Source organism: Adiantum capillus-veneris, chromosome 13 (assembly GCF_014529385.1).
Source record: "Adiantum capillus-veneris isolate H3 chromosome 13, ASM1452938v2, whole genome shotgun sequence".
Classification (NCBI taxonomy): domain Eukaryota; kingdom Viridiplantae; phylum Streptophyta; class Polypodiopsida; order Polypodiales; family Pteridaceae; genus Adiantum; species Adiantum capillus-veneris.
The window spans coordinates 157,202,913-157,218,890 of NC_140943.1; the positions used below are offsets into that span (position 1 = coordinate 157,202,913).

At 44.5% G+C, this 15,978-nt stretch overlaps 1 protein-coding gene across 1 annotated transcript; it reads right to left on the reverse strand.

Moving 5' to 3' along the window:
* Nucleotides 1–10,084: 10,084 nt before the first annotated feature.
* Nucleotides 10,085–12,687, reverse strand: LOC147445153 (uncharacterized). Its single transcript, XM_086527610.1, has one exon. It carries the CDS (start codon nucleotides 12,559–12,561, stop codon nucleotides 10,285–10,287), a length of 2,277 nt encoding a protein of 758 aa, XP_086383736.1. The 5' UTR covers nucleotides 12,562–12,687; the 3' UTR covers nucleotides 10,085–10,284.
* Nucleotides 12,688–15,978: the final 3,291 nt, after the last annotated feature.

Below are 15,978 nucleotides of genomic sequence, written 5' to 3' on the forward strand. Positions count from 1 at the left end.
GGCCAAAGCCCACAGATCCCAACAATCTGCAAATGATATTCTCATACAAGAATACCACTGTTGATCTAGTAGTATTATATGGCAATGCCCTGGCTTCAACCCACTTGCTCACATAATAGGTAGCCATTATGATGTACCTACTTTTCCTATAAGTTATTTCTTTGAATGGACCCATGAAGTCCAATTCCCATTTCATATATACTCCTAATGATCGTACTAGAGTCAGAGGTATCATGTCAGCTGCTGTTGGTCTTCCCACATGCTGACAAACGTCATAAGTTTTGCAAAATGCTCTGACATCCGCCATCATTGTTTGCCACCAGAGGTCTATTTTCTTATAGGTAATGTTAGTAGAAAAATGTCCATGTGCATCTCCACCTTGGCCATGGATGCATAGTACTTGGTAAGAGAGATTGGTTCCTCCTACTCAAGCACTCCATAGACGTCCACTTTTATTGTGGGAGTGGCCTACTGCAAAAGGGAGTTCTGAGAAGGTGTTGATGTGCTTGAATTGGTCAAACATGGCATCGAGCTCCAAAGAGCGTTAGAAGAGAAAATTATTGTCAACGTGTGGTCTACACACTTTTTGCAATTCTCCCTTGATTTATTTTGTTCAAGTTTTCATAGTAAAAATGTTATTTAGCTTTGGGCCGACCTATTTTTAGGTTTCAAGAACTCCTTCACATAGTGCTAAACTATTTGAGCGTTTCCAATGTTATCAAGCTATCAGAATTCTCAAGATTTATACAAAGATATATATGGGTCATTTGTGATTTGATTAATTAATTAAGGAAGAATATCCGTTCTGCGTCGCGCAAAAGGAAAAGTTGTCTGGTAGTTCGTTCCCACGAAGCGATGCAGACGGCCCAGGTTTGCGCAGATTCGGTGATCTTGGCTTGCACCACTTTTCCCTCTAGCATGTTTGCATATTGCCTAGTGTGACGCTTGCAGGGTCGTGCCACCCCCTCAAGATCTGCCCACTTGTATCTCTACCCCCCCCCCCCCCCGCGCGCCCGCTAACCCAAGGCTGCTTGCCATCAGCTCTGTGTAGAGCTTGCCATCACAAATCACCCATCTCTCACCCCTGCTCGACTGCTTAGCATTGGGTGATCGACATGAGAGAGAGAGCCTCTATGCCAACATCCTCCTCCCCTGTTTATCTCCTCCGACCCTTGCAGCTCCTCCTCCTGGTTCAACTCTAACCCCCCCCCCCCCCCCCGGCTGTCAAAACCCTTCACGTGACATCCTGCACTAGCCATCACCACCCCTCAGAAATGCAATGTCGACGGTTGCCTTGCACCTGCATTATCTCGACTTGCTCCACGACCTACCTCACGGAGTGCAAGTGATGACATGAACTTTAATGTGTTGCAGGAGTACTCCACTTGCCATCGCTGACGGAATGCAGAAGAAAAAAATCAGTCTCTGTCAGCACGCCTATTCCATCCTTCCATTGAGCATACTTCGCTACTAGTCCCACCACCTGTGATCGCCTGCTCTCTGGAAATGCCGACAATTGATACACGCGTCTCTCTCTCTCTCTCTCTCTCTCTCTCTCTCTCTACCATTGGCTTGACAGACGCGTCTCTCTCTCTCTCTCTCTACCATTGGCTTGACAGACAGGCACCTCTCTCTCTCTCTCTCTCTCCTACACGTGTCATCTCCTCCACTTTTCACTTCAAAGCCTTGGAGCATCTTGCTGGATTCCCGCTAATTTGACCTGCTTGGAAAAATGCGAAGACATACTCAAGCTATCAGAATTCTCAAGATTTTTGATTTGGCTTTCTTGACATCAATTGCCAAAATTTTATAAACTTTTGTTTTTCAAAAGAGATTTATTCTTAATGAGATTAACAATTCGTCAGAGTCGCTAGTCGGTTGCTTCTGCAACCAATGACCTGCTACAACCGGGGGACACCAGCAAAATCTAGGCTTAAAATTCTGCTTGCTGACGTGTAAGCAATGCACAGCATTCCATTTTTCGCCTGCTGACTTGGCACCCTCCCAACGACCGTGACGGCCAGAAATGGGCATTGGTCGACCCATTCTGTAGCAGGCTCACGGCTGACGCCGGTCGCCTGACCTGCAAAATGCGCCTCCCAATGTCCATTCCCTACACCTTCAAGGTCGAAGGCCTGAGGGCAGGCCATCCCGGCCGTCCATCTAGACGTCATTATTAGACGGAATGAGCTTGACAGCTTTCAGATGGGTGACAAGTCAGGTTTCGTAATGTCAGAGGTAGTTCGCAGCCAATAATGGCTTTCGCGGCTTAGCATTCGGCATAACGGCTTGTCTGTTCCAATCATTGCCCATTATGCTTGCTAATCATTGCATGGCAACTCAGTGTCCATAACAAGGGCTTGCAGTATGCCGCTCTACATTGTTGTGTGGTCAACACTGCTGTTGTTGCAAGCAACTGACGGCATGTACAAATTGCAAGATCATGAGGTTGTTGTGACAGACTCTCTCTCTCTCTCTCTCTCGCGTGACCTAGCCTCCTCCCTCTAACCTCTCTGCACGCTCCCCACCAGGCTGTAAGGCACCGGGGTTAACCACACTAGCCCTGCCCTCCTCTCCAACACAAGAAGGGCACTGCCCTCCATCCCCCCATAATCATAGCAAGGCCTGACAGACTCTGCCAGCTGCTGTGAGGAGACAGGCCTGCGAGGAGACAATGCAAGGCGAGGTTTTTCCATTGACTTCTTCCAGCCGTCGCGAGGAGACAGGCCTGCGAGGAGACAATGCAGGGCGAGGTTTTTCCATTGACTTCTTCCAGCCGTCGCGAGGAGACAGAGCTATTGTGTGATGTTTCTTAACGCGCTGCCGACTTGCACTTGGTGTTGACCTGAGCATATCTTGGATTATCTTTGCTTGCCTTGCAAAGAACGACACCGGGGTTCCCACCCTCCTGCACGGGGCGCCATTATGCCCAAGATACCAACAATCGCAATAAGCCTCATAGCTCACAGGTGGCATTGCTACCTTTGGCACACCAGCATCTCACCCACGGAGCTTCCTCGTTGTGGCCGTTGGCCCTTGAAAAGATCCCTCCGCCCGCCAAGAAACAAGGATATCGGCTCTCAAAGCTCATATCCAAGTCCTCATAGAGGAGAATGCAGCCCTCAAGCAACAACTACACAAACTCGAGAGCTCGCAAGAAGGAGAGAGTCAAACCTTGCTCGCAAAGGCACAGGAGGTTGAAGCCTCCCTTGCCGAGGTCATAGTTGTTCAAAAGAAAGTCCATGAGGTGACACATGGAATCACAAAGAAGATCGACACCAAAGTACAGACAGCCTTTCAAGAACACCAACTACAAGAATCACTCAACTTCAAAGTGAGAATTGGGGGACTTCTGTCACCTTGGTGCACTGATGAGGACACACTAGAAGATGCAATCGCCAAGCTCAACAACATCCTCCAACCAATCACCATCGAGCCCAACACCGTCTCTTGGATCAACAACACAAACATACATGTGCCACTTGAACATAGTATCATCACCTTCAAAGCAAAGGAGGAGCAGATGAAGCTATTATGCCAATCCCGCCTCCTCAAGGGAACCAAGCTTTGGATAACAGAAGAATTGACTACCAATCAGCTGAAAGTCAAGGCAAGCGAGCTCAAGAAGATACACGAAGCCCGCAAGCAAAGCAAATGGACAGTCTACCGGGGTATAAAGCAATCATCCAAGAGTTTCGGACTCCTAAAATGATGCCTCTATCCCTTGATCTCTCTTAGTTTTTTTTTCCCCTTAATTTGGAACTATTTTCTTTTACCCTATCGATGGCCCCTTAGAACTTATCTGATTTGTATCCCACGCCTTCACTCGAAGAAATCGTTGTACTATTTTTGGCATGTGGAAGGCCATAGGATTCATTGTGCAAGGTTGTTGTAACACCGAGGCCATTGGATTCTTTAGCTAGATGAGTGCCACATGGCAAGGGTCTTTGTAAAATAACTTTGTGGTCCCTTCAATTGTTTCCTTACACCTTCTTTGAAAGACAAACCTCCCTAAGGGATTCAAAAGTCTTCTGTGAATAGAAAGCTAAAACTTTGGAATATAAAGCTATTCTCAAAGGGAGAGTTTACTTTGTCTTCATGCTTGGAAATGACTTTAGAGATCAAAGCATTAAACAAAATATTCATAGGAGTTTGATCTTATGATGCGGTCTTCGTGAAAGTCTTTTTTGTTTAAGCGACAAGTTTCCTCCTTATACAAATACAAACTGAAAATAATAGTAAAAATTTTCAAATTTGTAAAATATTCAAACTATTTTTTAGTATATTTTATCGGATTTTCCCCCCTTTACCATCCTTTACAATCGGCTAATTTCGATTTTCAATCAGCTTAAACTTAAGCTCAGACACACCTTTCTCAAACACTGACGTATTGATAAACGATTATCTCATTTGAGGATTTCAAAAAAATTCACTTCACTAAATTGTTTAATTATTTTCTATGCTTATTTGAAAGCATTAAAATATTCTTTTGTTTTGATTTTTAATGTATCTTTTTATTTTACTTCTTTTTTGTTTTATTTTGTTTCACAATACGAATCTGCAATGTGCACCATTTACCTTATTATTGGAGCCCCTTCATAATATATATGCCATTTGCGAGTAGCGGGTACCGACTAGAAGAAAATAGAAAAATGACATGATTGAAACTTACCTTAAACGTTATTTAATTTTTATAATATTAATGAATCTTTTTATTTCACCTTTCATTTCACATCCTCACATGGCTTGACTTCTCCTGCATTCTAATTTTAGAATGCTAAAGTGAACCTTCACCTTGCATAATTCTAGTAAATTCTATACATACATAAATATATACACATATACATACATACATAAATATATATATGACCGATCTGCACTCCAACGGTATCAAGGGCCGTAGAATCAAATTGATGGTGCACGGTCAAGATCGAGTAGGTTCTTGAGATAAATCTACGTCATAAGCTAGGGCTGTACAATGTACACTGTTGTGTGGTCACTGATCAACCCAGTACATCACTATTGACCCCCCTCCCCCCGACCCTTGAAGGCCGAGAATGGTCGCTTAGTGACCCCATTACCATAATTAGTGCTCCCGGCCTCCATCGATCGCCGTGATTATTGGGACCATTCCCTACACCGTCGTCGACCTTGTGGTTAAGTCATTCTAACTCTTGTTTTAGAATTTGGCATTCTCATTGCCCAACAATATTTCTAAGCTTATGTCGTAATTTATTCTTATCATATTTTTGGTTATTTGATTTGTCTTGCGACGTTCTGTCATTCACAGCTACTGCCAAAAAATTCAAGATGAAGATCGACGTTGGAGAATTCTTTTTTGACATAAGGATTGATTGTGCTTTTGCTGTAAAGCTAAAGATGTTAACATTTTTTATGGTAGGACTTCGTTCGGAGGTCTTTTCAAAATTCTAGTCAAGGTTGTGTATGCTTTATCTAGCCTATCATCAAATTCAACATTTGTTTGAGATGTTTCAATCATATATTTGTCAATAAAACCTCGTGTTAATTTTGAGTTTGAGTCGGCCATTAGCAGTTTTTTATTGGTCAATAAGCTCCATCTATACGGGTTCAAGACATTGCCATTCTGTATAAGATCGCCCAATTGGACGTTTATACGTCGGTGATCTTGCATGGCGGGCTCCATGTTGTGATGTTAGTTGTTGTGGTGATAGGTCTATTGTCTAGGTTGGGGAAACAGTTGTGTGACAGGGGATTGTTGGGTTTCATCACACAACTAGCCGAGGGGCTCGAAACTGGGTATTTGGGTGAGCTCTAGGACTCGCCTCATAAAAGTGGGTGGCTAGGAACATACATGTAAATTGAAAGTGGAACGCTTTGTTGAGTTTGCATGGATTTGGTAATTTTCTTATAAATATGTAGCTTAATTAGTTAATGAACTCTCTTTTGTTAATGGCCTCACTTCAGAGGATGAGAAAGAGTCTCTGTGACCCCCCACTCAATGCCCCTCTTCATAGAAATAGGAAAACAAATGTCGAACTTCGAAGAAAACAAAAGTGCAAAAGCTCAGAGGGAGGATTCTCCCAATTCATTAGTGCAGACATCTCCAAGGGCAACATCAAATCCGTTGCCATAATTAGTATGCTAGAAGAGCCTCAAAATGTCCAAGATTAACATGACCAAGAGTGTAACCACACAAGGAATTTAGCATTGGAAAAAACACCAAACACAAGCACTTTTGTGCCACAAACCCAATGGCACACAATGGTTCCAAGTACTTCTTATAATGCAAATGAAGATAGTAGACATGTGTCACTAGTAGTTACAAAAAAGAATCAGCTTATGATAATGAGAGAACATGATAGTAATGCAATGTGGTCAACAACTTACAATCTTTCTACAATCATTATAATTATAGTGGAACTACAAGTTACATCTATATATAGCATTCAACGCATAGCTCTGGCTGTACACGAAACAATCTAGCATCCCATCATGTGTGGAGATTATGTTGGGGTTAAAGGCAGTATGTGCCTTTGTGCGGGGCATGATGCCTTTTGTCCCGCTGTTCACTAACATTGACTAACCCCTTATTCTTTTGTACACAAAATAATAAGCAGTCACTCCTCACTTTGCATTGTCCTCCATCCACACAGAGCTCATCCACTTCTTCCCCTTCACTGCATGCATGCACGCATGCATCAATCACACTGCCCTTCAAATTATTAGGTAAGTGTGCACTTCACAACTTGAAAGGGTTGAGGTCAATACTAAAGGATACTTGGTAACCTTGCAGGAATTAGTCAAAATTGGAGATCATTTTGAAGAGGTGACATTCTATGTCAAACCTATTGGCTAGCTTCAAGAAGAGGTAATCCTTGGACAATAGTGGATATCTCAACATTTGTGCTATGAAGGCTCGACCACATTTTCCTTATCTGCGTCAATAGGCAAACAATAGCCTATAAGAGTTCCATTCACCCTAGATGGACATCCAAAACTTCCTCTAGCTCTAGGTGCTTCCTACCTCAAAAGATACCATCAACCCATTCAAGGAACATCTAAAATTATCTACAAAGAATGGCACAATTGGCCATAGTTTTGGAGGCAAGAAAAAATTTTCCAACCTCAAGAGATACCATCAACCCATTCAAGGAACCTCATGTCCCACATTTGTAACTTTTTCTTCTTATAAGCACCCCAAGCACAAGCTTGTCGCAATCCATGGCTAATCTTGTTACCTTTGTCCTTGTGTGCTACAGTCACACCTGATATGCTTTAGCCATCAAGCCTACTTACACACTTGCTCTTGGTCTATCTTTAGGACGTATACCTTGTTCAAGAACCTAGTTGATTCCTTTTGACTATTTGTCAACTGGCAATATCATGTGTGCTACAATCACACCTGATATGCTTTAGCCATCAAGCTTACTTACACACTTGCTCTTGGTCTATCTTTAGGACCTATACCTTGTCCAAAGACCCTAGTTGATTCCTTTTGACTCTTTGTCAACTGGCAAATACGGTAAAATTTACTTGTATCTAAAACTCTCACCCCCTTAACCCAAATCATTTTCCTCAATGATCACTTTCAAAGGTATAGTTAGATAAGAAAAATTTATAGTGTGCAAAACACATGCCAAACTAGACAAGAATTAGCTATAATCAGCTTACCATTTTCTAGCTTGGCGTCTAGTCCAAACTTGGACCTCATATTGGCCCCATTATGTTCCTTGCAATATCTACAAACCACAAAGCTAGAGCTGGGGACAACAAACTATTAGTCAATATAACACCACCATCAGAGATCATAAATTTTCTTAAATATGAAGATGTTTAAATGATGGTTATATTCTTGATATCTTGGAGTACTTGTTAGTAATTTCACATATTAGATGCCATAATCACTACAAAACAACTCTAAAATCAAAACTGAAAGTGAGAGAGAAAGGGATTATGAATACATATTTGCTTGAGTAGATGCTTTAACAAATGAGCAAAGTAGCGCTAGTTGCATAAAGCATAGTAGCTTGCCGTCATAATGCATGCTACATATTTTCTTTTCACCATCACCATTCACTCGGCATCTTGTATTTTGGTATCTCCTATGGGGGTAATGAGTTCTCTCTCTCTCTCTCTCTCTCTCTCTCTCTTCTCATGTGCCATTTTCTCTTCTCCTTTGCTGCACTCTCTGACATGGTATCACAATGCTAGATGTGATTAGAGATCGCAATCTGCCTCACTTTCGACAACCATTGTGTCTTCCTTTGTTGTAGTAGCTTCTTCCTCCCTGGATCACATCCATTTTCTCTACATCAGCATTAGTGCTAGGGTTTACAACAATTTGACCTAGCTACTAGATAGATCTAGGCCTCACGTACTAAACTGGCATTGTGTATTGAGTCATATCCTCCTTGAATTGTCTAATGAAATGTCACCTTTTGTTCCAATATGCCCACCATAAGAGTCTATTTTGTTTTCTTGTGTAATATCAAGGAACATGTTGCAACATGAAATCAAAAATCTGTGTGTAGTATATACTTTCTAGCTTTCCTTACAGCTATTCATGTTGGTACAAGAAATGCATTGCTTGAAGAGAGATTGCCAATGAGACTAGTAGAGTTGTAGCTATTGGAGAATTGTAGGTGTGAGTGTGTCCACTCGACCTCCATTCCATTTCCAATATGTTGGCTATCAATACAGCATTTAGGCCTTGCTATTTTGGCCGTCATGCTTATCATAGACTAAAGGCATTTGTTGTTCTATGGAAAAAAGAACAAGCATTTCACACGCTCACACAAAAGCCTTGCACTTCCCAATCATGATTACCGATTAAGGGCAGTGTCCAAGATAATATCAAACCCAAAGCCTTTATAGGCCTGCCAATGCCAATGGCAAAGCCTTTGTGTTCATTTTGTTGTTTATTTCTTTCCCTAGGTAAAAGTCATCATCAGAGCCATGATGATGATGCATTAATAAAGATATCCCTTCAGAGTTAGAAACGTGCTCAGAAAATTTATTTAGAAAGAACTTGAAAGGTTTACTTCGACAAATTATTCTCACATTTTCACTGATGGGACACTCACATATTATTTACTTGGCCAGTCATCTTACATTTCTCCTCCTTGTTTTCCAAACCTTTAGGCATGTTCCTTTATTGAATTGACAATACAAGCAAAGATCTTTGGTCACATAGGCCTAAAACTAAAAAGGAGCATAATCTTGTCGATGTTGCCCTCCATCTAGCCACATTGGCATGTGGAAGCACACAGTACCAACTCTTCTAACCTTAGGCAATGTTGTACGCTGACAGCGAGGTAGTCGCGCTACAATGCTTGCGGCAATGCCAAAAGAAGTGCATGCCCATCTTTCATACTTATTCATAAGGGAAGTAACTCAAAAAAAACAGATGAAATGAGGCTCTTTTATGGACTATCACAAGCATAGCCTGTCCAGTACAGACTGAAGTCCCCACCTCAACTTGTAGATTATTTGGTTCACAGAACTGTTTGCAAGTGTTGTTGGCATTTGACGTTAACCATCTTGAAGAAATAAAGACGATCTTTCCACCTAGAGAAAGATATTAAAACCTTTACATCAAACAATCAAAAGTTCTTAAGAATGCAAGTTCCTAATTGCCTTGACAATTCGTATTGTGCAGGCTAGACAACCTTAGATATCTCCTCTTTCACAGCACCGCTTCTCTCCCAATGGCCGCCTTGCTCAACAGCACACCAACCCCTCCACTTCTCCTAATTCAATGACCTCATCACAGCATCCCTCTCACCCTCTCAAACACAGAGGATAAGGGGCCAAATTAGTTTCTGTCGAGAAAGAGAGAAGGGAACCAGGACAATCAACTAGGAAAGCTCGCACAATCAAGAGAGCCATCCGCCTATGAAGCACTTGACATTTACATTTTGGCACAGAAAGCAATCCTAACCCTCTATTTCTGTTCAGCACACACACATTGACATCACAAAGGCTGAACTGCTCATTGTACTGATGCAGAAATGGAGTCACATGGTAAGACCGAAACACCAGCCCTTACCTCGTGCAACAGGCAGAACAGCAGAAAAGGAAGTTAGGACTGAAACAGACAACGCAGCACAAAGGGAAGTTAGGATTGATTAAACACAAATACAATCAAAGAATTTGGCCCTAAAAAAGTGTCAAGGGGGATTGTACAAAACGTTGGGAGCTCGAAGGCCGACTCGGCAATGCCATTCCAGGGATCCAGACTTTCTTCGGCACCTATCCTTTTGTGGATCCAGAAGGACCATATCATTCATACATGTATGAGTATCATGCGCATAAATTGAGGCTGAGACTCAGGGCCAGGTCAAATTTCCAGACCCAAGTAGCTGCAGGAGCGAGGCGGGAGACATCACATGGCACAGTCATGGATCGACGCTTCCTGGCCTTCATCCACTCAAGATTTACGAGGCCTGAAAAAGCGCATGCAGACCATGGAATCTTCTCTGCGGCACCCACAAAAGTGAGCTCTGGGGGATCATGCTGCATGACAGACATCTCAACCAAATGCCTAGCCGTCATCACCTTACTGCTGCTCACTTGCTCTGGCTGGCCCAGCATCTGCTTGAAGGCTGCATTCACCCACCGCACCCTGCTAGTGCAATCAGTGATAAACGCGGGTACACTACCAGACGCCCCTAGTCTTGCCTCCGCCATCTCTACAGACTCTGCACCAATGGCACCTTGCCCCTGGTAGACCTCAGTAATGCTCTCAAGGGTCACGGTCGTTAGCTTGCCCATGCTGGCATGCACCTGTGTGTCATTTGCATCATCAATTGTGCACGCAGATATACCGTTGCTCCATCCATCAGATGTGCCAAGAGGCCCCCTGACAACTCCACTCCCAGACAACCTGCCTGTATCAATCTCTTCACCATGCTCTCTCTTGAGCTTCATTCCCCCCAGTAAGTTTGGAGCAGCATTAACATCTGGCGTTACCAGCTTCCTCAAGGATCCCCATAATGTGGCATTCACAGGCTTACTACTGGCCTGATTCAGCACAAGGCTTCCAAGGGACGTTGGATGGCCAAGAGGGTCAATATATGGCCCTGCTGCAGACGGCTTGCTCGATAACCTGTCTAACACAGACTTGGAAGCCCTTTCATAGGCCTTATTAAACCACACAGCCTGGCAATTGTCATCCACCAACAAGATGGGGTCTGTAGAGCCACCGTATACTTGCTGCAAGTGGATATGGTCCACAACCGCACCATCGCGATTAAGGGTAGAAGAGAGAGTCTGCCTAGCAAGCGATTCCAAAGGATTGGTGCTTTGGGAGGGTGGTGACAAAGAGAGCGCCTCTGAAATGTCTGTCTCCTCCTGCACCTGATTCGTAAAACTGAATAGCCCACACAGGCCTCTGCTATCAACCGTAGTATGCCCCAAGTCTTTGTCAGGACGGCTGCCGACAGAGAGATGGGTCACAGGCCCTTCACAATAAGGGCGGCACTTATGATCTGCTGGCATTACTGCCGAGTGTGCACCCTGGCTAACATGCGAAACTGCTCCGAGAGCGAGCTGTGGCTGGAGATGTTTTGAAGGAAAGTTTGGTAAAAGAGAAAGAGTGCAGTCATCCACATCAGGAGCTGGCCGTGGTGGAGCCTGAAGCACATGACAAGGTGCCGCCGAATGCAACTCTAGCCGCTCTTGATGAAGCTCTTGTCGAGTGGGAGGCTTGCGAATGCTCTCTGCAGTTGGAGAAGATGCCCTAGGAGAGGTGACTGCCACCGCTCCTGTTGTACCAGACCTTGTATGCATCAAAGTCTGCACATCTGCCACCGTGGGCAAACGGGTAATACCTCTAATCATCTCTGTGAATCCACCTCCTGCATATCCAATCCCTTTCATGCAGACAGCATTGCAAGAGACAGTATCAGAGCAAGCACCTTTGTCCGGAAGCACAGTGGAAGCAGCAGCTCTTTCCATGAAAGCCACATCCTTTTCCATATTCATCCCTACTGCAGGATAGCCTCTCACATGAAATTGATGCAGGGATGCCGGGGGCTGTCGCGCTTTCAAGGCATCTACCGCCATGAACATCCTGGCTTGTTCAACAAGATTGTGAGGGTGGAATGGAGCAGCAACCATGGTGAGATCGCCCATTGGCACTCGGGGCCTATCCGACACATCCATCATCCTGTGCTGTGTGATGCCAGTTCCACTATCACGAACAGCATAGCTTGGGGAAGTGTGGGTCAAGTCGATACCAGGGACAGCACCGTCGGAATTTCCCTGTGTGAGGGAGCTGGTGCTGAAGCCTGCATTGGTATTGCTGAGGGTGGAGACAATCTGGGGCGGGGGGTGCTCTGATTTGCGGGGTTTGGAGCACTTGGTGGCAGGGGTAGAAGCAGGAGCGAAACTGCGTTTGCGAGAGCGGCGAATCTTGGCGGAGGAGGAGGCAAAGGTGTCGAGGGAGGCGCAGGTGGAGGAGAGGTCTGTGCAGGTGGTGGCCTGCGCCAAGCTGGCCGCCGAGGGGATGGGGGCGGGCAGCTTGGGGGCTATGGGTCGATAGCGGGACAGAATGCGATCGGCCTTGGAGGGGAACATGGCAACTGGCAGCAGGGCGGGGGCGACCCAGAGGGGATGTACATGAGCAGTTCAGACACAAGAGGCCGTCTTGCACCTCCCCTTCCCCGTGTTTCTGTGGCCGTGTGGGGAAGAGAGAGAAAGAGTGCGTGTGTGTGTGTGAGAGAGAGAGAGAGATCGATATGGAGAGTGACGCAACTTGCCAAGTTGGCTGCCAGCGCGGCTTCAGGATTGCTTTCAAACTCTACGCCCATGCTTGTCCTGTTTTCCTTTTGCTCCAACTCGGGTTCAGTGAAAGTTGCACTCCCACCAAAGACTGCACAGTGTTAACGAGAGCGAGGGGAGAACAAGCCCACCTATAGGAAAGCGCCAAGTGGATGCACGAAATCGAGAATGTCTCTGTGCTAAACAAAAAAAAAACAAAAACTAAAAACACAAATCAACTAGAGTATAGAACTAGTAGTGCACAGGAAGCGTTGGGGTGAGGGGGAGAGGGAGAAATTGTCTAAGGGTGGGTTCAGACCGGAAGGGTGGAAGAAAACGGGCTGCTCTGCACTTCCAGGCGAAAAAGAGCACAGCCTTCGTCTTCCACTGCCCTGTTATTCACACAAGGCGGTAGCTGCTTGGCCTGCTTTGTTTGCATGGCGAGTCCTCATAGGCTGCAGGAGACGCTTGTCAGGGTGGAAGTGCTCACGGGTGAGGGGGGGTCGAAAGAGAAACAGGGCAGGGTGGAAGAGAAAAAGAGTTTCTCTGCCTTGACGTGGCTGCCTTGTCAGCATCTTCCATCGCCCACTGTGAACGGGGCATCAAAAAGCCCGCTTGCTGATTGGCCGGAAGGAAAATACAATGGCTTCCGCCGCTCAATGTGAACTAGGCCTAAATAGCAAAGTGAGGAAGCTTTCAATAGGAACATATAGATGGATAGAGTAGAAAAAGATCGCATGGAAAACAATTTTGGGTCTTTACAAGGAGAGTAAGAGGGCATCCACACGGTGAGCTCCATAACTATTTTGGGTCTTTACAAGGAGAGTAAGAGGGCATCCACACGGTGAGTTCCATAACTATTCCTAAACTATTGTTAAAGGAGCCCTTAGAAATAGTGTTGCATTCATGCGCATGCCCTTTTAGTTAGAGAACCTCCATTTGTAAGTTATCCAATACTAAAACGTCAGGTTTCTTTGCTTTAATTAGGTACTAGTGTGGCCAGTGTCTATAGCCCCTCACTGTTGTCGAAGATGCACGGACACACTGTCGGATGAAGCAAATTGCACCACGTGGCCCCTTGAATGTCTCTCTGCTTAATATATAGAATAGATTATACTCCTTAGAGAAAGTCGCCCTTCTAAAAGAAACGTTCCTTTTCATAAATTTTTGCCATTTTGCAAGTTTATGAAAAGGAACACTCTCCTCCTACGTCTCCTCTACATAGTCAAACCCATCGTGGGAAGGGCAAGTTTTTCACAAAGAACCCACTGATTCCTTTTTGAAACTCATCGCGTGAAAGGCCTCTAACTACCCCGTTTAGGGTAATCATATTCTCATGGTGCGCACATGCACTTGTACTATTCATCGACAGCTTACGCGCATGCATCAACATATCGGTGCTTTCAAACCTTCTAACAACACAGTCATCAACTTTTGCACATGTCAGGCCCACTTTCCAAAACTTGTAGACCAATAAGGCCTCTTCTTGCCAAAGCAAACATCTCTTCTCGTTTGTGAACATAAAGACGGACAGGGTAACTGCGGTGTCACCAATGAAAGGCATGGCGGCTGGAGTACGTCCTTGCATGCCTCTAGTGGGCTCTCTTCGAAAGTTTCCAATGTATGCTTGCATGTGCACAAGGTATCCCTTGAGACTCTCTATTTAGTGGTTGGGGACTCTTCCAGCCCATTGCCAACACAAATTTGATAATAGATGGAAAAGATGACTCTAATAAAGTATTTGGTTTTCATGGAACTAAAGGTGCATTCAGACTATAGAAGAGCATGAACCGAGTCCCTCCATTTTCCATCTTCGATTCATTGAACCAATGAAGGGCACCGGAGCTTGTGGCTATCTCATTGGTCAAAAATACAAATGGTTTTATGCCACCAGTATAGCATGTCATAATAATCAATATCTAATTCTCCTAAATGATTTTCTCATATTAAACTGATCATTTAATGTGGGGAAGTGCCAAGGGAGAAAAAGCTAGAATATTGGTTAAGTTAGCAGACCGGCCACAGTAGGGATCCAAAGGAGGGAAAATAGGGATCCAAAGGGGGGGCCATCTGCAAAAGAGCCATGTGAAACAATGGGCCAAAAAGACCCTAAGGTTCAGCCCATTAAGACTTCCAAAATGCTAAGGTTCCAAAATTCAAAGGTTGTGTCCAAAGGTCAACCCTAGGGAAAATTGGATGCTTAGTGTGTGCCCAAAAAGTCTTTCTACATCCCTACATGGGAGGGGGCGAGCCCCAAAGCTAGGGGATGAGAGAGAAAGCCACACACACACACACAGGCTCCCTTTACACAAAGGGAATGAGGGACACATGTCAGCTCCCTAGGCCAGATGCCCACAAGGTGTGCCCAATTCCTATTGGAAGACCCTTGAAGTGGACCAATGAGAATTAAGCTAGAGTAAATCTAGTTTAATTAATTTAAAAACATTTAATAAAAGAAACCAATGAGAATTAAGTCTCCTAGAAGACTATTGGGCAGTCTCCCAAGGGGTCCAATGAGCATTCAGGAGCCCCATGGCTTGCCTGATTCCTATTGGCCAGGAGGCAAAGGGGTCCAATGAGAGTTTAGTTTAATTATTTAATTACCTAAAGCTCTCACAAAAGGGGAAAGGGGGACACATGTCTAAAGGCTATCACTTATGCTGCTTAATTCTTATTGGCTTGACCTGGGGAGGTCCAATGAGGCAAAGCCCAGACTTATTTAGCAGCTAGGGCTCGCCCAAGAGAGAGGGGGGGCTGATTTTTGCTTGGCATTGACACACACACTCTCACACTTGACCATGTGTGAAGGGAAAATACTCTATCTCCTCCCAAGCTTTAATGGAGAGCTCATCACCTACTCCAAGCTTGTGAGATAGAAGCCTACATCAACACTCTCTTGGCATGTGGATGCAAATCCAACCAAGAGCCAAGCTTCAATGCATGCTCATCTTCTCTACCAAGCTAATTACTAAGCTAAGCTATGCTAATATGAGTGATTATGTGAGGAGATGTACTTCTTTCTCGTAAGATACTTATTTTTCTTCTCAATCTACTCTCATACCCTGCTAGCTCTCACCATCTTCGAAGGTGTGTGAGGTCTTGGGTCTGAGAACGGGGATAATTCAAGTTGTGTTTGATTAAGTGTTTTGCTTGGTGTATGAAGCTTCCATCTTCATTGCACTAGCTAGTCTTGAAGGAACACAAAGAATTGTATTGTACAATGTCTCTCTTGAT

Excerpts from the sequence above, each read along its gene's own strand:
- LOC147445153 (XM_086527610.1), bottom strand. The coding sequence starts at position 12,561 with ATGTTCCCCTCCAAGGCCGATCGCATTCTGTCCCGCTATCGACCCATA.